The sequence below is a fragment of the Paramisgurnus dabryanus genome, chromosome 12 (assembly GCF_030506205.2).
Source record: "Paramisgurnus dabryanus chromosome 12, PD_genome_1.1, whole genome shotgun sequence".
NCBI classification, from domain to species: domain Eukaryota; kingdom Metazoa; phylum Chordata; class Actinopteri; order Cypriniformes; family Cobitidae; genus Paramisgurnus; species Paramisgurnus dabryanus.
In genome coordinates this window covers 24,528,230-24,550,097 of record NC_133348.1, presented here as the reverse complement: position 1 = coordinate 24,550,097, position 21,868 = coordinate 24,528,230, and the positions used below count along the sequence as shown (strand labels likewise).

The 21,868-nt window shown below is 36.9% G+C and overlaps 1 protein-coding gene across 2 annotated transcripts in view; it reads right to left on the bottom strand.

The window, feature by feature from the left end:
• Positions 1–21,425, bottom strand: part of tns3.2 (tensin 3, tandem duplicate 2) — a 54,565-nt gene extending 33,140 nt beyond the window's left edge. The window contains exons 1-12 of one of the 2 annotated variants that reach the window (XM_065257289.2): positions 21,245–21,425; positions 18,537–18,715; positions 18,024–18,074; positions 17,810–17,932; positions 17,095–17,159; positions 16,441–16,524; positions 14,062–14,171; positions 12,487–12,547; positions 12,318–12,393; positions 12,092–12,221; positions 10,028–10,102; positions 9,829–9,927 (exon numbers count right to left, since the gene is read on the bottom strand). In XM_065257289.2, coding sequence (XP_065113361.1) covers positions 9,829–9,927; positions 10,028–10,102; positions 12,092–12,221; positions 12,318–12,393; positions 12,487–12,547; positions 14,062–14,171; positions 16,441–16,524; positions 17,095–17,159; positions 17,810–17,932; positions 18,024–18,074; positions 18,537–18,701 — 1,039 coding nt within the window. In that variant the 5' untranslated portion in view covers positions 18,702–18,715; positions 21,245–21,425. Of the gene's footprint in view, positions 1–9,828; positions 9,928–10,027; positions 10,103–12,091; positions 12,222–12,317; positions 12,394–12,486; positions 12,548–14,061; positions 14,172–16,440; positions 16,525–17,094; positions 17,160–17,809; positions 17,933–18,023; positions 18,075–18,536; positions 18,716–19,581; positions 19,628–21,244 lie in introns of those variants that run through there. The other variant, XM_065257290.2, reaches the window with a different exon arrangement.
• Between the last annotated feature and the right edge of the window lie 443 nt (positions 21,426–21,868).

Below are 21,868 nucleotides of genomic sequence, written 5' to 3'. Positions count from 1 at the left end.
GGGGTTCGATTTGGGGTTTGGATGTCTAAAAATGTAACAGAAAGTGATTCAAACCCCAACCCCAGGCTACTATGGTAAGAAAATAGGAAAAAACTATGAGAAAACAATCCATAAAATGACACGAAAAGAAAGTCGTGCCACAGACACGAAAAATGTTTATAAAAATTTGTGCTGAGTGACACAAAAAAGACATTTGTGCTCAAGACACAAAAAAAGCTAAATTGCGTGCCATGGACACAAATAAATTAATCAAATTTTTTGTGACTATAACACGACTTTCAGTGAGATCAGTCTGAAAGCGTGAGTTTGACCTATAAATACTCTGTCAGACGCTCAACTGCTTTTTTGACGCTTTGTGTTTGTTTAGCATGAGAATTTCAACTCTTAATCTGTGTTAATAAATCAAAATGCATAAAATAGCATTAACCCGCCCCCCCACAACGTCATTCCAGCATTTATGGTTATATACATGGCGAGAACCAGTTAAACCACACAAGTTGATCCATACACATGTTGGGGGAGGGACAATTCGGCATCTCCAGTTTTTGCCATGTTTTAGGAAACTGGAGTACCTGGTGTAAACCCATGCGGACACAGGGTGAAAACTCCACACAGACCTAGCTGGGGCTTGAACCAGGGGACCTACTTGCTGTGAAGCAGCGTAAATGCATATAATGTAAATGACATAAACATATAGTAAATCATAAGTTATCCAGAGATAGTTGGATAATGTTTTGTGTGTGTTGCCTGCTTGTGACTCGCTCCACTCACGGTACACCTCCAGGAGCTCTGCTTTTTTCAGAAATTATCGGTACAGCTGATCTGTCTTTTATTAATCTGATAAAACTAAAAACTCACATTTATTTAGGTGTAAAACTTGGAAAAAGTAAAAAAAAAAAGGTTACCACGGTCACACACAAATACAAATGTTGAAAAAAACACCTGTGGCCACTATCTAGACTATTCACTCTACATGAGTCCAGTAGCTTTACAGTATGTGTCAGAGTCTGGGGTACGGTTCCCACTTTACCACTCCTGAAATGAGTCATAGACACCTTAGTCATTGCACGCTTACACACAGGTAGACCAGACAGTAACCCTGATATGGTTTAGATATGCGTGGCCGCAGTGTGTGTTCTTACACAGACACATCAGTCAGCCAACAGCAGCTGAACACAGATCAGAACAGATAGCATCATGTGTCATCACACACTCATACGCATTCAAAGCCTTGCAGCATTGATTATATGATAACACATATATAGTGCTCAGAATGAAACCACCACTCATGCAGGCTGTACAAACACAACCAGCCAGACACACAAACACACACACACAGACAAACAAACAAACAGGAGTACATTCTAAATATATGGTCAGAAATACAATATTGTTATATAGGCTAGCTATTATAACGCACTGTTTGTGAATAAAATGCTATTTTGGAAAGCATGGTTGTTTTCGGATCTCACAATGGTCAGAAGAATGACCTGTGAAAATGCACAAACTGTTTTAACTTAACCAGTTAAATCTCAGGAGGCTGAAATACCAGGCATGCATGATAAAACGCCACAGCTGGCACAACTCTCACACAAAAACACACACCAAGCAACCGTAAATCCACTGTCATCCTTTAGAAACTAATAAATATCTAGAAGACCCCCCCAAATAATCAGAATAGTGCACTGTAAAAGATAATATCTAATCAACATTATATTTTATTTTATGTTACTTTAACTTAAGGTAAACAATTAACTTGTTTTTAAAAGTTATGTCAACTTATCACAAGCGAAAACTTAAAATAGTAGGTTGAATTGATCAAGTTGCAGGTTTTTTTACGGTGTGGTCAATCAATATTATCTCTTAAACAAACTTTTACATTTTATCCTCCTCCTCAATCATGAATATCTGGTTACATTGTAATCAACTCATGACAGAATGACAATAACCTTGACTTTGGCTTTTGATTAGACTTTAATGCAATTAACAAACTGCATATGTTATCAACAAGTTAAACAGCAACAGACTATCCTCCCCAAATCTATTATCGCTTCAAAAATCAACCATTTAAGACGAAAAGAACATCTAAAAAGTACTCTGAAATTGACTTATGCAACAACTACAAATCAACAACTGTTTTAGGTGATCGCAAGAGCTTTCAACACACAAAGCAAACAATTCGCAGTACACATTCCTGTTGAAAGTACACCCCACACCGCTTCATAAATACACAAAACCTAATGCTTTCCAGAAACATCTTCTCAAGTCAGACCCCAAAGGTATGTACAGATGACTTTGACCATAAAAAACAACAGCAGAAAGCAAAAGAAAGAACCACATTTACTAAATAGTACAGGACACAACAAAAAACAATCAATAGCATTTTTCTGAATGAACAACAAAGTTGAAAAGGAAGGAAAGTAGTTCTGACCGTATCATCCTGCAGGCGACTTTACAGATTGTGTCCATTTTTTCTTTCTCTCTCTCTCTGTCGCTTTCTATCTCTCTTCATGCAATTTTAAACAGACGGGCAGCCTGCATTCTTTCCAATAAGGTGATAAAAGCTCCCGAGTTCCTTCTTTCTTTACTCATTCTCTTTCCTCCCCTTACACTGTTTTCCCTCCTCCTTTTCCCTCCTTTACTGCTCTCTCCCTCTCTTTTTCTTTCTCCACCTCCACACAGGTAACCCCTTTTAGGTGCCCCTCCTCGATGTCCGTGAAAATCCTGGCTTGAAAAGCTTTATCCCGTTCAAGTCAGCCAATGCAACTCAGAATACAGCTGTGTTCTCCACACACCTACACACGCACACACTCGCATACATATGCTTGGTGTGGAGCACACACACGGACACTTGGAGGACCTTGAGCTCTCCAAATATGGAGCGGGGAATGTAAACACGAGGGCGGGGTTATGTGTGGGTGGAGAGATTGAGTGCAGAAAAGAGAAAGAGAGAGAGAGAGATAAGGGGGGTATTGATGTAGTAAAGAAAAGGAGTGCCGGGAAAAAGAAATGAATGATGGCAAGAAAGAGAGAAAAGTTTAAGTTCAATTGAGGAAAAAAACAAGAACGTTTTTGGTTGTCAGCAGCATTCGTGCAAGAATGTTTGTCGCTACAACTGGCAATAATTACAGACAGACAAGTGTGTGTTTGTGTGTAATTCTATATTTGACTCGATGCATTGTAAATTGTAAAGGCTGTTTGTGTTTCAACCGTGAGGTATCTTTAAATTACACGCCTGCTCTTAACAGACTCACACAACCAGATGTGCATCAACCATCGGTCCCGTGTGACACATACTCACAGACACACATGAAGCTGTTAGGATTGAATTTTTCACAGACAGAAAGTCCCAGCCTTTAAATATCCTGCCCTGGAATTTCCAATGCTTGCCGTGAGTTTGTAACTTTACTGTGTGAAACACTGGGTTCTGTCAAGCCAGAAGACATTTAAAGGCCTGACTGAAAAGGCAACTTATCAGCTTCCATCTGATCACTGGAGTTTAACAGGATGAGGAGAACAAAGTTAATTTTGATGGGGTTAAACATTCACCGAATTCCATTCCACGAAGAAGATTTACTGGAGATTTAACATGATTGAACAGAAACACTGGGGTAAGATGTTGGATAAGTAAAGCCAACCTGAATTGTTTTTGTGTCAGAATGAGAGGAGCCACTTCGAAAAGTTTTTTTTCTACATGTCAGGGAAAATTACATTTGTCACACACACATATTGGAGGAAAAACTAAATAAAAGAATAAATAAAATACACTCACTGCTGCCTTAAATTGTTTTAGTTGAATTAACTTAGATTTACAAGTAATTTCAACTTACTATTATTTATCTTCACAAGAGATGAGTTGCTACAACTTATGAAATGAAGTTGACTTTTTTAAATATATTTTATAAGTTATAACAACTCATCTCTAGTCAATATAAATAATAGTAAGTTGAAATGACTTGTAAATCAATAAAAAAATAATCAGTGCTCTAACTGTAGGTTTACACCAGACACGAGTTCAACGATTTGCGCGAGTGGATTACATACAAAGTCAATGCAAAGATGAGATCAGACGCATCCTCGCGTGGGGTGATGCGAATGACCCGATATGGGTGGCGAGTTTACCGCGAAAACACTCGCTATTCGCCTCAAATGCGTCTTCAAACAAGTTGAAAATAATCAACTTGAGCAAAAAATTCACATGACACGAAGTTAAATCCTGAGAGTAATCTAGAGCGAGTAACGTGATGACCTGCGTTTGGTGTGTACGTAGGATAATGCTGCGTTCACAAGCGCGAGTGATTTCAATGTTAAGTCAATGTAAAGACGCATTCACACGCATCTGGAGGAATTAGGCGTTTAGTGTGGCCCGGTAGACGCAAATCCGCCTCATTCGCGCATCTAGTTCGTGCGAATGATGCAAATTGAGCAGGAAACGCGCAAGATGAAATCTGAACTTTGGCGGAAAAACGTGCCGCATTAACCAATCAGGAGCTTGCTCTAGTAGTGACGTGATTACAGGAAGCAAGCGGAGTCGCAGAAGCCCCTCTCATGAGGCGAACTTCTGCGTGAATGTCTCGAATTACTAGAATTTGACTGCAGCTTTCACGCACAAATGAAGCGAGTAAACTCAAAATGTTCAAGAGTCCAACTGCACGCAAATAGCGCGTTTTTGTCGCCTCTACCGCGTCTGGTGTGAACCCACTGTTAAAATGCTGGGCTATTTTCAACCCAGTGTTGGGTCAAAAGGGACAAGCCCAGCCGTTGGGTTGAATTAACCCATAAAATGTTTATATTTGACCCAACAATAAGCTAAAACAACCCAGCATTTTAGGTTGAAACAACCCAGCATAGGTTAAATTACGACCCAACAAGCTGGGCATGTCCCTTTTAGTCATCCATGCACTGGTCGCGATATTCCGATACGGGGCACTATCACCTGTGCTTCTACCCATGTTATTTATTTAATTCGCTGCCCGTGTGGTCTTGCATATGTGGGTAAAACATCCAGACAATAACGTAATCGTATTTGTGAACATCGCAGCTACATTAGGACCGGTGATATGCGTAGTCCCATAGCGTCTCATTTTAGGCAAATGGGTCATAATGTCAGTGTGTTACAGTACATCAGCATAGAAAAGGTAACCAAACCATCAAGAGGTGGAGACTATAAGAAGAAATTATTACAGAGAGAATGTTTTTGGATTTATTCTTTAAATACTTTGTCACCATTATTGAATGAGGATTTTGATATCAAGCCATTTCTATAATAATTTTTAAATGTTTGTTATTTGTTTTCATGTTATATGATATGTATTTTGAGTGTTTCTGTCATATGATTTGTTTCTGTCACATGATCTGTTTCTGTCACATGACTTCTTAGTGAGCATGTCTAATTAAGGTGAGCACCTGTTATGTATTTAAAGATGTTCCTCACTTATTGAGATTGTGCCTGATGAAGACCTGAGGGTCGAAACGTTGCCTTTTAATTAAATACATTTTTGTATGGAGCAGTATCTCTCAGTGTGCGGACTTCATTTTGTAATTGATTGCAAATCCAGTTCTCCTGCATCTTGCCCAAATTTGGGTTTATTTGATGTGCACACCACTTCTGTGTGTTTTCATGTCCCTTTTTGACCCAACACTTGGGTTGAAAATAACCCAACATTTGTGTAAAGTATTATGCATATTAAAAATAATGCTTCCGATATAAGCAAAATCAGACCATTCATTTCAAGTATGGGCATCTCTAAGAATATATAGAATTAGTTTTACTTAAGTATCATTTCTTATGTCTAAAAGATATCAAGCAAAAACTGGTAGTGTATGTCAGTCCCCCATTGTGAATGTGAGACCTTAAATATATAAGCCACCATCTCTTCTTTCAGGCTTGTACTTTTGTACAGTTCTTTAAACAGGCCCTCTTTCACTATAGTTCATTTACTCCAGCAGCGTGAACATTTACAGTAATTACAAACTCCGAGGACAAAAACCCCAGCATTATCTTAAAGCACTGTGTTGGTACTGTATGGTAACCGGCAGCTGTCTACTTATACTGTAGTATTTTGAGAACTTTCTGGCCTGGAGACCTTGTGTCATACAGGATTAGATTGGGGTCACATACAAGAACTTAACTATTATTGTAGAAGGTTAAACTTTCCACACACCATGACCAGTCCAGAATGTTCTCATATGTTCCAATTAACCTCAGCAAACTGTGACCAGATTTAATAGATGCATTACAGATAATGTGCTTCCTGTTTCCAGACCAAATATTACTAGAGCGTTACAGAGACTTCTGATTTAAAAAACTTTGTTTTAGGTCTAAAACCCTTCTGTGTGCATTTTTGTTTTATATAAAAATAAAACGGCAATGCTGTGCCTTTATGCAATGCTGTGCCTTCTGTTCCGTCTTACACAAGGTCTATGAAATCTCACTAGCACTATAAAAACACCTCCCTGAGTGGGCTGTGAATCCAAAGCCAAGATTTGTGTTTGCAGTATGTCAAGAGGTACTGTTTATAGACCGCACTGTAACATGCCTCCACATGAACAACATTACAGAAAACCAAAAAAATTACACTCTGAAATATGTTGTTTAGACTCAACAAAAATGTTAACGCAACAGATTGCATCATATTGTTGAGTTGTGACAACTTCTAATGAAATTATGTTAAATTAACAAACTACTTTAAGTTGTATTTTGAGGTATTTTTTATTAACACTTACTTTACAAAATAATCACAAAATCATTACACTTAATTTCTCATAAAGATTCAGATGTTCTAAGGATTTTTTTTACATGATTTTAATCAATATATACATTTTTTGGTTTAACTGTAACTGCTGGGCTTGTCCCTTTTGACCCAATGCTAGGTTGAAATTAAACCAGCATTTTAAAGGGTTTAACAAAAAAAAAAAAAACATAAAATTGCAGTTATTTGCAGAGTTAATTTCTGTATGTGAGCTACTTTGTGTGGAAATATCTGATGTCTGTGATCACCGCGTCAGAGCAGATGTCATTTACATCGACATGAAAAAGTCATATATCTAAATAAAATTCACCTCAAACTAGTAATGTATAAATTAAAGTGTAAATGTTTCAACAAATGACATTGCTGATGATGTCCTACCGGTTCCACATTCAGTGTTTTCAGGTATTCGCAAGATCTGATAAATCAAAAATTCAAGATAACTTATCTATATCAAAAGAACAGAATGCTAATGCTAAAGTATCATTCTCTTCTCATCTTGATTGGATTGCATAAAATACAACTATTCTACATTTAACCTAATTATTCAGTCCCATGCAAACCATACTAAGAACTGGAAATCCAGTTTAATAAAACAGACATCCTTCATGTAGTACCAAACTTTAGATAAAGTTTAGATGAATGAAGACGCTAAACACAATTTTCAGCTTTTAAAACAACTAACATGCAGAGTTTTAACTTTTCCATGCATAAATGCTTTAAAAAAAACTTTATATGCTTTAAAACTTGAACTTATCAAACCATTGAGTTTTTTTATTGTTTTAATCAAACTAACACAGATATTTAAGTTACACACAATACTGTATTAACTTTACGTAACTATTATTATTAACATTATTATGATTATTATGTCAGCACGACTTAATAAAAAATAAAATAAATGTTGCGACTTAAAGGTTTAAGTAAATCAAAATAATAGAATTTTCAACTTGCACCAATGCATTAAATTAAACTGTGGTAACAGATACAGTAAAATATTTCTGTCAAACGTCAGATTTAGTTTCTTGGGTTTCCCTTTGTTTATCAAGATAATTAGTTATTTTATTATGCTTTTAAGCCCCTCCTATGTTTAATTTGTTCACACCTTTGTCTTGTTTGGTTCAGTCATAAGTTCTGCCTTTGTTTTGTTCCCATTCAGTCCTCATTTAAGTAAGTGTTGGGCTGGATGTCTAATGCTATTGTTTATGTATTTCAACTTTATTTCAAGTAAAAGTAGTGATGATTAAAAGAAGTCTCAAATGAAGAACAGAGACTTCCATTGACTGTATTGAACTAAGACTCAAAGCTTCAAGAGTGTCAAAACAGTGCAGTCTGTTGGATAATAAAACATAGTACATGTACAATACTATCTATACCAGGTGTCTCCAACCCTGCTTCTGTTGAGCTACCGTCATTATTCCAGCAGTTATTCTCATCTGCCTTGTTCAGGAAAAACTTTCTCTTGAAAACCATACACATGACTTTTTAGATCTGACATGCCTTAATCAATTCCCGGATGTCTTGGATTGTGTTCTACAATTCCAGCCTCAATGAGGGACACAAGGCATGCCTGCCCAGTGTAGGTCCTCAAGAGAATATTCCAGAGTACGTGGAGTGGGTACTCTGTAACTGCAGTTACCCCTTCAACATCTGCGAGGCAGAGGAGAACCTGAGAATGACAACTGAGGCCGTTAAGGAACTAGAGCATGAGCCATTGCCCACCACGGACCATGAGATGGTCTCCCACCATAAAGCGAGAGCCTCCTACAGTGTACATCCATTATGTCCATCATAAGGCTGGTCTGTCTGCCCCCCAAGAGCCTGTTAAGGAACTCTGGCTTATGGACTTTTCCACTTAGCCAGTCCCCACCCATGTCCCAGCCCCTAGACTTATTTCCCAGCTATCAGTAATAGGTATGCTGGATGACCTGTTCCCGGCCTGTATCCTGCCCACCGCTTTGTTCCTGGACTTTTTGCTAGTTCTGCCTAGCCCTGATTCTCCCATTCCCCCACTGGTTCAGACTACTCTTAAATGTCTTGTGAACCTTCCGCCCAGCTCTCTGCTTATGCCCAATTCCTTGGCTTTCGTCTGGCACTTCGGTTCTGCCTTATGTTTTTTTTTACCTGATGGGAGGGGTTCTAGTGGACCAATCACAGGGCTTGCGGTCCGCGTAGAACTGACACGCTGTTAAAAATTTTGCAAGGTGCACGTCAGGCTACGCAGAGCTACACACAGGCTACGGATAACCTACGGTGTAGCTACGCCATAGAGTTAACGCACAACTGTAAATGGGACTTTAGGCTTCTGTGTCTTTTCTGTTGTTATCTCGACTCTGCCTGGGTCTTCACCTCTGCCAACTCTGCTTCTGTTGATCAGCTCCCAGACTCCACCCGAAAGTCCTACTAGAGCTCCACCTTGGCTCCTCCCTCTGTTATCCGTGCCCTGGTGTTTCTCTCCACCAGCCACTCTTATTTCTGTATCGTACTGATTATTCGTCCTGCTCCCAGACCTCCCCCCTTTTCTATGGACAATTAGTTCCCCCCTTCCACCACTTTGTGGCCACACCTATTAGGAGAGGGGAGCACTGTCACAGTTTAGCTTTAGTTTCTTGTGTTTCCCTTAGTTTATCATGTTAATTAGTTAATTATCTTGTTTATTAGCCTCTCCTATCTTTCCATTGTTCATACCTGTGTCTTGTTTATCTCACTCACCCTGCCTTTGTTCTGCTCCTGGTCAGTCCTTGTTTACGTTTGAGTGTTTGGCTTTATTTTAAATAAAAGTGAATCTTATTTGATCATCTTTGTGCCTTGGATTTATCTACCCAACAACAATCATTACCATTTCTTAGTGTGATAATGTATTGGAATGGATACATTACAAATATATAATGTGTTTTATATTGTTTTTATGAATGATTAAGAGAAGATGATCAGAAAATGAGAGCAAATAAGGGAGACTGAATAAATATTTAGTGAATATAAAATGTGTGTTTTTAAAAAAGTATACATTGTTCAACACTACTCTAGAAAAATGAAAGATGTCTTTATCAGTCATTTAGCGGGTCAGAAGACGTGTTACCTCCTGATGTACCATATTCACTAGAGTCCCACTCAGTCAGTGAGTTCACAGGGTCATTTTCAATCACACCAACTAGACTGTTTCTCCGGTGGCCACAACCTTGAAATGCAATGAAGTGTGTTAATATTACCTATAACTCCCCATACCAGAAATCTGCAAAGATCAATAACTCTTCTAACACTTGTTTCAATAAGAATACCTGAAGCAAGAGGATCTCTGTCCGCAGTCTCTGAAAACAGCACCTCCACCACACCGTCCTCTGGAAATCTCCGATCTAAAATGAAGGGAGTAAATGATGGCGGTGGTAAGAGATGGAAAAACGATGTCTCACAGTGATGCGGGAACATCAACACACACCGCTCCATGATGACAGCTGATGTATCTGTGACGACTGTAAACAGTTATGAATGTGTTTCTGATTCTGTTTGATTAAATTACATTTGAGTTGATTGTGTAAGGTTTCCATAGTGCACGTGGTTATCCCTGTGGTGTGGGAACATTTAAGATAGTAATACCAGTAATTTTTTAACCTTGCGGGGATATTTTGTAGTGTGTGTTTCTTAGGTATTCCTGTCATCATGTGTCTTGCCTGTCATTATTTACAAAAAATAACACTTGCTACAGTTGCTACATGGTGAGTCACACAGACTCATATACATGGACAAAAGCATTTTGAGGCATTATTGTGTCCCATAATAGCTTTTGCTCCTTAAAAACAGTATTTGTATGACTGTCCAGGGGTGTAGCCATCATTTCAAAAGTGGTGGGGGGTGCGACATGTGTAGTGTTATAGCTGTTTGTTTGTTTGTTTGTTTGTTTGTATTTAGTTAAATGAATAGTCTATCCATTTTACATATTAAACTATGTTATTACCTTAACTAAGAAGAGTTGATACATACCTCTATCATCTTAGTGCGTGCACGTAAGCACTGGGGCGCGCTGCAACACTTCGATAGCATTTAGCTTAGCCCAATTCATTCAATGGTACCAAACAGAGATAAAGTTAGCAGTGACCAAACACATCAACGTTTTTCCTATTTAAGACGAGTAGTTATACGAGCTAGTATGGTGGAACAAAATAAAACGTAGCGCTTTTCTGAGCGGATTTAAAAGGGTAACTATATTGTATGGCGGAACAGCACTTTTGGGAGTACTTCGACTCGGCGCAGTAACACTCTCCCTATCCCATTATGAGAGGGAGAAGGGGAGCGGATTTTTCAGGTGAGTCAAAGTACTCCCAAAAGTGCTATTCCGCCATAAAATATAGTTCCTCTTTTAAATCCGCTTATAAAAGCGCTACGTTTTATTTTGTACCGCCATACTTGCTCGTATAACTACTCGTCTTAAATAGGAAAAACGTTGATGTGTTTGGTCACTTCTAAATTTATCTCTGTTTGGTACCATTGAATGAATGGGGCTAAGCTAAATGCTATCGAAGTGTCGCAGCGCGCCCCAGCGCTTACGTGCACGCACTAAGATGATAGAGGGATGTATCAACTCTTCTTAGTTAAGGTAATAACATAGTTTAATATGGAAAATGGATAGACTATTCCTTAAACCCTTGTGTAATTGATAGGTTTAATTTTTAATCATACATTTTGTTGCTTTATATGCTTTATGATTATTATAAAGATGCTGTAAACGCTGTAAAATCACAGTTCAACATTATCTTTATTCTTATTTGAAGGGTTTTGATAACATAATTGTTTAAACAAAAGACAAGAGAATTAAGGAAAATACACAGAAAATAAGTAAACGTTTGTCCAGCAGCAATTTGTTCCTTATAACTTCCAACAATATTTGCTATTTATTCAACAATAGCAACAGGCAGAGTTACTCAATATTGCGCAACACAATTTGGATACCATATGCCAACGTACGCTGCTTGACTTTTTCGTAAAAAGGAGTGAAGATTTTTTTGCCGCTTTGAACTCAACGCAACCTCTGTGAATGTTGGATACAGCGCGGGACCACGGGTGCGAGCTAGGGCATGTGATGATGACGTGACAAGTGAGTGACTGATTGCCATGGAAACCTGAACGTCATCCTTTCTCAATAAATGTTTTATCACTCTGCATTAAAATACATTACTCAATTAAAACCTCAACATGTCGTGAACACAATAAAAAATACAAATAAATAAAAAAGTGCAGGACGAAATTATTATTGTTTTAAAGTGGGTGGGACATCCCACGTGTAATCTACGCCCCTGTCACTGTCAAATACTTTTTGGGGCCACATACAGTAAATTCGTAAATGTTACCTTTGTTCGCATGATCAAGATCTTGTTTCTGAAAGGAAAGTTTGTGTCCAGACACAGTGCCCATATGAAGCTGCACTTGAAACACTATCTCATGAGTCTGCAGTGAAACAGCTTTCTGATAACATGCAATCTGCAAGACAAAAAAATGTCAAATGAATAAAAACACATATGCAGGTATGAAAATGGTTAATACTGTGCGTGTGTACGTGAGAGTAAGACATCTTACCATAATATCACCCTTAAGCATCTGTGGGGGTTCCACAAGAAAACATACTCTATTCATCTCACCTATGACAACCTGACTACAAGTCATACACAAAACACAGAATTTTACTACCAAAATGTCATTACAGGATTTTTCATATTGTATTTAAATATGATTTACAGTGTCTTACTGTACTTCTGATGTGTATACTGTCTGCATGCCTTCGTAGACTCTGATAAACAGTTGGTACTCTAAAAACAAACAAACCAGGAAGAAATTTCAAATACTCCGTTTTATAATTTAGAAGGCTTGGAAGCAGTGATTGTGCACTCAGGAGCCCATAAATTGACCTGATACTGCAAGAGATTATTTTCATTGAAATGTAACCCCTACGTTTCAAGTTTCGTGCCTTGTGAAAGATTTTTTTAAACATATTTCAGTATTTCACACAAAAGGCTTAAGGAGAAATATTTGTTGACAGTTGACACAATAAGAGTTTAGGGCTAAAGTCAAGGCCATTAGCTAAGATAATCTGGTCTTAGATTTGGAAGATTAGATTTGGATGAATTGCTTTAGACAAGCTTTTGTATTAAGATCTCGGTTTTCGATTGCAGACTTTTATATCGTGGCAAGTCCAAACAAAGTTGAGATCTTTTCTGAAATTCTAGAGGAGACAAATGTGACGTTATCAAATTAGACAGAAGTTCTCATTTGTTCTCCGTTACCACCAAGGAGGAATAATTCAGGAATTCGAGGGGGGTTTAAAGCCATTCATGCATTCTGACCTATTAAAACTGTTTAAGAGTTAGATTCCTCATGCTAAACATAGGAAAAGTGTCAAAAAAGCAGTTGAATCTATGACTTCGCCAGGGTTTGTACACGTTCCAGAAAGTGTACTACAATAAAGATCCATACGTAACAATCTTGCTTTATTTCTTTTATGGGCAATTTCAGTGCAGGAAGTACAGTGGAAGTCCTTATATGGGCAGAGTAGCGCATGCACGGACCAACCAAGAGCTGACATGAAATTAACATCACCAAAGAAGTGTGTGATGGTTTGTTCAGATTCCCAAAGAACCCAGTATTATGAAAACAATGGATATAGTTTGTTTTTCCGGGATAGCAACGGAGTTGTGCGTGTGTGTTTGTTAAACACTGGATTTTGTTAAAAAGGGCTGCCCCAACCGGGTAATGAGTCACATATGGTAAGTAAAACTTTATGAAATGTCTGTGTTTTGTTGGCAATCGGTGCGTAAATACAAATAATGTAAACAAAACATACGGTGAATCATAATTGTCCAGAGATTGTGGGAAATGTTTTGTGCATGACTCGCTCCACCTGTAGTATGCCTCCATGAGCTCGGGCAAAAACAGCCTGTGTTATGTGAGTTTTAAAGGAATATAATGCAGAGATTTATAGGCCTATAATCGGTACTAACAGATAAAAGCATTATTTCTCAATATCGTACATTGGCTGATTGTTTATAAACAGCCGATGATCAGGGCAGATTATATCAGGGCAATCAAAAGGGGCAAAAAATGCATCCCTCTGCGGCTTTCGTGATGTAATAATTTAAAAATTTGTTTAAAAAGTGAAATTATCGGTATCGGTAGATATCATTCTAAGTAATCGGATATCGGTATAGGCACAGAAATTTTGTATCAGAGCATCCCTAGTATTTTAGTTCCAACAGGGTGATTAAACAACTAACGTAACTTGGTGTGTAAAAAAACTGCCCAGATGATGTATGCGTGTTTTCCTCACCTGTAGGGTGGAAGTCAGGAATGGGATGGAGATCAATGTGGTGGATGAAGAGAGGGGAAGGATTCATATGGATCTGATGGGTGAGCAGTTTGCCAAACACCTGCACATACCTGAAACATCCACAAACACCTCTATTACTCTCACAGAGCCCAATGTATACCAGTCAACAACAAATCAAGTCTCAGAACACAGGCACAACTTCAAATAAACTTAACAGATGCATAAAAATCAGACAGGTTTTATTTGGAAATGATCAGCATAATATATTTTAAAGTTATTTAAGCCAAATATGTTATTGACTATGAGCAAAAATGTCATACTTCTTGATACTTCTACTCGATTTATAATGATTTGGGGTGTGGCTCAATATCAAATGGGGTACATAGTGTCTTTATAGGGTTGCCAACAACAGCTACGTTGTGTGATTTCAGAAACAGAGTAAAATATGTATGTCTAAAATATATGAGTTGCCAGGAGTGTTGATCCAGGTGGATTTTCAAGTTAACCTGAACATATGGTGCATTAAAGTCCTTCTGGGAAGTTCGTATTTACGAGTTGGATGCGTTCAAGTCAGTGTAGTTGAAGTTAGATGGTGGCGTACCCTCTCTTATTGAAATATACTTTAGGATTAATTATTATTTATTATTATTTTATTATTAATAATTTTTATAGTAAAACACGGAGTAATGTATTGCATTTATTGCTGTTTCTCACTGACATCCCTCCAATTTTGGAAACTCACTATGACAAATCAAAAGTTGGTTCAACTTCAAAAAGTAAGTTACCTGGTTACCTAAAAATTATTTGTAAAATATTAGTTGACATATTTATTTAGTTGACTAATATTTTTTAAGATAAATTAAATTACACATTTTAAGGCAACCCGGTGAAGTTGAACCAACAAATATTTTTTTAAAGTGCGGGTCGCAAAGAGTTTCCCACTCATATTTACAGTGTGATTGTGTATTGGGGTTCATGTGCCTTCACATGGTAACACTTTAATATGGGGAACACTTAATGGTTATTAACTATGACTTTTGCCTCAGTAAACTCCTAATTTACTGGTAATTAATAGCTATAAGGTAGTTGTTGTAAGGGATGTTGGGTTAAGGGATGTACAGTATGGTTTGCAGAACAAGGCATTAATATGTCCTTAATAAGCACTAATAAACAGCCAATATGTAAGCTAATAAGAAATTAGTTAAAAGTAAGAATTGGTCCTATACTAAACTGTTACCTGTTCGATAAACATGATATAACCAACAGATATTGGTTTTTGCTGTGATACTGTATGTCAATGATTGCACCATATTGAGAAGGGCACAAATGCCTAAACGCATACAAGTGAACGGGCCTGCAATTTTTTAGGATAAAAAAGAACAAAAACACATTACTCAATAGTTTTTGATCTACTTGGAGTTCAAAACACTCTATGCCATTGAAATACTGTTACATTTTTTGTTCATTATTGTGTTTTTATTCAGAAAAACTTCAGCTCCCCATCTACATGTGTGTTTTAGGGCAGTCTTGACATTGCTGTACAATTCAGGGATCCATATGGTGTCTATGTATGGTATACAGTCTGTGAACATTACAATAATTTATCATGAAAACTGCTGACAACTCTAAACTATTTCTTCTAAAAGTACAAAAAAAGCAAATGATACACTAAACAAAAGGAAGAAGTTAAGTACAAAATCCCTTCCTTGAACTGCATGAGCGATGGGTGGTGGAGGTTATGATAGTGTAAAAATGAAGATTTTTCACAGAAGAAGGAAGTGAGAATAATGTAAGAATGGCCAGAATGCAAGGGGGGATTTCCTCTCTTATGTGGCCATGAACCACCATCCTGAGGGAAACCTTAACTCGTTTCCACTGTTACAACTTATAGTATGACACCATGCACCACTTTTGGGGAAACATTATTGTTGGTGTCATATTTTCTGTGCAATAATATGTGCGAATTGTGACAGCTTGCACCTGGCTTCCATGTTTTACTTCTACCTTATACAATAAAAATTTACAATTTACAATAATACAGTATGCAACATTGTAAGAATGCACTATATAAATAAATTAATGAGGACAGGAACCCTATTAACAGCAAAAAAGAAGCTAATGCATATACTCTCAGAAATAAAAGTACAAAAGCTGTCACTGGGGTGATGCCTTTTCAAAAGGCACACCTTTGTACTAAAGTGTACATATTAGTACCTCAGGCATTATTGATACCTCAAAGGTACATATAGCGCCTAAATGGTATAGCTCAAAGGTACATAACGGTACCTAAATAGTACATATTAGGACCTTTTAAAAAGGTCCATCCAACGGACAGCTTTGTACTTTTATTTCTAACAGTGAACAGTAAATGAGTCTTACCTTTTTTGAGATGGGGTCATGAGGTTATCCATTTTATCACTGCAGAACCTCTTCATGGCGTAGAGATCCAACGCCTGTTCCTCACTAAGAGTCAAAAATATGGAGAACATGCATACATAGAAGATGTTTGCACACACCTATTAAACCATTTATTTATTTTTTATTTATTTTTTTGGAAAAACGGCCAGTAGTTATAGTCCTGTATTGAATGTGTATCAAATATTAATTTTACATAATGATGTGTACATAGCCCTCTTAATTACTTAATCTCTGGTTACTTTGAAAAAATCTGCTGTCAAATATATCCTGTAACTCATTGGTCACAGGTTTGATCCCATGAGATCACACATTCTGATCAAATCTATAGGCGACCTATTACAGTAATGCACTGTTAATCGTTTTGGATTAAAGCATCTGCCAAATGCATAATAGTAATTGCAAATATATAAAATGCCATACTTATGCCTATACTCCAAATTAATTACTAAGTTCAGATCTCAAAAGGCCCTATATATCGGCATGTCACAATCAAATGTCTATAAATCTATATCCATCGCAAACATCTTAATCGTATTAAAGCTTACGTGAGAAAGCGCTTGTCTTTTTAACAATATTTTGACATGTGCACAATGTACATGAGTTGCTGAGTTTTACCTGCTGAAGAGATTTGATAGTTGAATGTAAGAGGATATTACCACACCCACTCTGTCTTTGTTACCCTGTTACAGACAGGAAGAAATAAAAAAACAAACAAATATCATTCTTTTAGGATGGAATCAAAGATTTTCCAAAAACAACTCTACACTTTCTAAAGAAACTTGCTGCTTCAGTAATGTAACTAACTTCGCAATGATCTATTTTCAATTATTTCTCATGTCTCTGTGATTTTGTAGTACCTTCAAATGACTAAGGGCCCTAATGGGACTGTAGTGCCCCACAAAAAGCCTATGTACACTACACCAAATTTAAAGGGCCCAGCTCCATGGTTCTATTATACTTTTGTGCCTAAATATAGCTGACACCTTTGGGGATGACAGGGATCGATGTACACTATAATCTCAGGCCAAATAGGGACCTAAGACGTACCGAGGGACCAGATATCTTTTGACTTGGTCCTGTTTTTGTCCCCTTATTTGTTTGCTGGTTGAATATTGTAAGTATATTGATTAGAAAAGTATTAGCAGGCATGTTTATAACAAGTAAAACAATCTGAGGTATGGAAAAGGGAAATGTCACATAATTTTTATTAACAGCTATGGTGAAAGTGACTATCAAGCACCACTGGACTAGCATACATATATATATATATATAGCTATAATGCAATAATAAAGGAAAGTTAGAAGCAGTTTACAAGTCTGAATGTCTTACTTTACAATGTAGCAGTAGCATGTGTTCAGGGTTTGTGCTTAACCAGGTATTCATGCTTTTACACACTGAACACAGCAGATGAAGTGATGGAGCATGCTGCTCAGGCAAGCCAATGTCCACCACCTAACAGTCAATAATATGGGACAATTGTTATACATGCATGTCCAGTATACATAGCATCACATAGTCTGTAACAACAACATAGGATATTTACCCTTGGATTTATCCTGTTGAGAACATCTGTGGGTTCAGATAAGTTGATAATCTGCAGGAGGAAAAATAAAGGTTTTGATTGATCAGACCACCCTCAAAAAAAAAAAAAAAACCTAACACATACACTGGAGAGAATGGGGCTAGTTTTTCAAAAATTTTATTCAAGTAAATATTTAATTGTTTTTTATTTAAGTAAATGTTTGTATAAGCATATGTGTTCCCAGGGATGAATGTATTTGATTTAAGTCACTTTGGATAAAAGCATAAATGTAAACGTACAAAAAAATTCACAGTTCATTGAACACCAGTTGACTTTCTGGGACAACATGTCCCAAAAATGTACAAAACTACAGCTAGAGAAAACATGTTATTAGACAACAGACTAAAATGCTTTTAGTTACTGAGAAACAGCACCTGTGATATGCACAAAAGTCAATTATTAGACAGAGATAAACATTTATGTGATGTTTTTTTGTTTTGTTTGGGATGGTTGTTGTTTTACTTGGCTACTCACCATGTATTGATCAGAATGTTTGGACTGCAGCATCTGTGTGATACTGTGCAGATTTTGCTGATAGGTTTGCTCTGAGCAGGATTGGTGAAAGGTTACAGCGATTATACGCTCTGTAATGTAGTTCAGGTCAAATTCAGATACCTCCGCCATCATAATACTGTTCATTCATGTAAGAAGATCTACAGGAGAGAGAGAGAGAGAATAAGAAATATAAATTCACTTCAATAAAATGCAGAATTGTTTATAAGCATTAGCTTTTGATTCAACGATTTAATGAAGAGCACATTTGATTCACGGGAATTCTGCAGCAGTTGAAGTCAAGAGGCAGCCAAACATTTGGCGGGATATTGCAATGCTATCTCATTGCAATTGGTACGTTTTTTATTTTTTTTTTTTGAGGTGGCAACTTTGTATTGATTTGTGATTTACCTTTGCCCCATGACATTTTGGGTTAGCAAAAGGGGTTTCGTTACTGTTATAATATTTTAATGATAATCATATGTTTTTGTACCATTCACTTCGTATGAATAAAACATGTATGATTTCTCGTCAGATCAGGCAGGATATAACCATAGTTTAGCAAAAAGCTAGTAAGTGTGCAAAGATGCAAAAATGTCTGCACACAATCTTCAAGTTTTTAATACTAATAGCCAGGTTTTATGCTGAAATCAAAACAAAAAGTAACCATTATGACACATTTTTTATAAGTCAAAAATACATACGTAAGGGGCTGATCACACCAGGCGCATTTTAAACGCTTGGAAACGCAAAGTGCGGCGCAGCTTTTTATGTTGCAAGCAACCACAGAGGCAGCTGTCCTGTCAATCAAATAGCGAAGCATGAGTGCTCTTTTGGTGTAACTGTCATATTAGCATTTTTCGGAAGCAAACTTAAAGGCAGGGTATCTGATTTGATCCTGGTTAAAAGTCTCCTCACATCCTGATAGCAAAAAATTCCTTCAATTGGTAACCCCAACAAAGTTTTCACCTTGAAGTGAAAAAGCTAAAGGAAAACAACTGTTTTTCAATCTTTTATATGTTCTTACCTCAATGCGTGCACTTAATCGTTGTTCAGCGCGTCGTGAATGCGTTAGCATTTGGCCTAGCCCCATTCAAACAGGGATTCACGACACACTGTACAGAGATTAAGTGCAGGCATTGAATAAAGATGGGTATGTATTCATTTGTCAGTAAGTTGAATAACATAGGAAAATATTGAAAAACTGTGATGTTTTCCATTAAATAAACTCATTTTATGAATTAATTCAAACCAATTTCAATAAACTTTTTTTTACCATGTTTACTTGGTACAAAAAAAAAAAACTTTTAGACCTTCTTGCGTCCATTCTGTTATTTAAGCAAAATTGGGACATCCAGTTCCAAATATTTTGTAATTCTGAAATAAATTTATCAACACACTCTAAAAGATAATGCAGCACAAAGTTTAAACAACTTAAGTCAATGCAACCTACTTATTTAAGTTTTGACTTGTGATTAGTTGACATAACTTAATTTGTTATGTTAAAGTACCTGTACAATAAAGATTGCTATGAGAATAACTTATAATTAAATTGAAAAAATTACAATTATTTTAATAAACATTGTACAAATACAAGCATTCTCACTCATGTGAATTGGATGCCAATTTATAACACAATTCCTTGTTTATTAACATACACATGTATAAAAAACACACTAAAAAAAGACTGGGTTATTATTAAGCCAGCATTGGGTTTGAAAGAGACAAACGCAGTCATTTGGTTAAATTAACCCAACATGTTGGTTTTGTCTCTTTTTGAACCAGCGCTGGGTTGAAAATAGCCCAACATTTTTTCACAGTCTGACTATACTTCTTTGGTCAAGTACTCATATGGGATTTCTCTATTTTACACAGACCAGAACACACCCTCTATTTTTGAGTCAGTACCTCAATTTGTCAGTATGATTCATGCTTTTGATGCATTTCGAATTCCACAAAACATATCATGCAACATTCAAAACATGAACACATGACATCCCATGAGTACCAGCTAACATTTGTCTGACCCTGATCATGTGATGAAGAGGCTTGTACAGATCTATTGAACTACGCAAGACTGAAGATTAGCCAATCAGATAGTCTCTTTTGTTAGTTGACCTGATACAAAGTAGACACACCTATCAGCAAAACAAAAAAAGAAATAAAGAAAGGGGACTGTTTTCGATTCTCTCTTCTATTTATTTCTATGTCTACAGTAGGTATATGACTCCTTTTCCCCAGACACCTGCTACTGAATGTACCAGTTTTGCACTTAAATGAAAGATTTTTATGCAATGTAAGATAAAATAAAAAATAATACACTGTATAAAGGTGTGGTTGTGCGCATTTGATCTTCCCCTTGTGTTCTTTAAAAAAAAAAAATCAGATCAGATTTCCTAAAGTTCATTCACATCCTAACTTCATCTTATGCAACACCTACTCCATGTGGCCTGTAAAACAGCTGTGTCTACCGCCGGTATCAGCAGTGTACGTGTATTTGGTCACTTATCTGTGTTTAACCTGTGCTTAACCCCTTCAAATCTACTGGAGCTAAACTTACAGACTGTTGTATACAAATCAGACATTATGACAAAACAAAAATGTTAACATGACCGTGTCGATGTAGCAAAAATACTATACAGTATACACACTTTACTGTAAATACAGAAAACACAAGTTCAAGGACTTACCTTTTAGTAGAATGACAAAACCAAACTTCTGGCTGATATCTTCACACAATAGTCCACTCATCACAATGAAAGAGAGAGAGAGAAAATGGCAAAAAAAGACACAGAAGTTTTGTCTGGACTGCAACTATGGTCACATGTACTTTGGCCGCTGTGGTGTACTGTATGTGCGCGTGTTCGTCTGGCGTGACAGCACTCGCTGTGTGGTAAGCATGAGTAAAGTTACATTACCAAGGGAACACACCTCCCTCTTACAAAGCAAAAAGCCCTGAGTCACACAAGAGACGTATTATTATACTTTTTGGTTTTTTAAAGCCCAGGCCTGGTATTATTAAATAGAATTTTATTCTGTGCTAATTAATTCATAAACGTCACAGATGTTTCTATGCAGGTGCTGACTGTAACTAGGTAATAATGGTTAAATATTAGCAGTGCTTTAAGATTATGCCTGCCAGTCACAAACTGAAAAACAACTCTGGAAGACGTGCAGTGTTACGTGTAAGCGTTATTTTTGTTTGTTTTGATCTGATTTAACATAAGTAATATTTAAAACCTTACAGTGTTTGGCTAACAATGTAAGGTTAACAAACATATCTACTATTTTATTAAATCCAGGCTTCCCACACA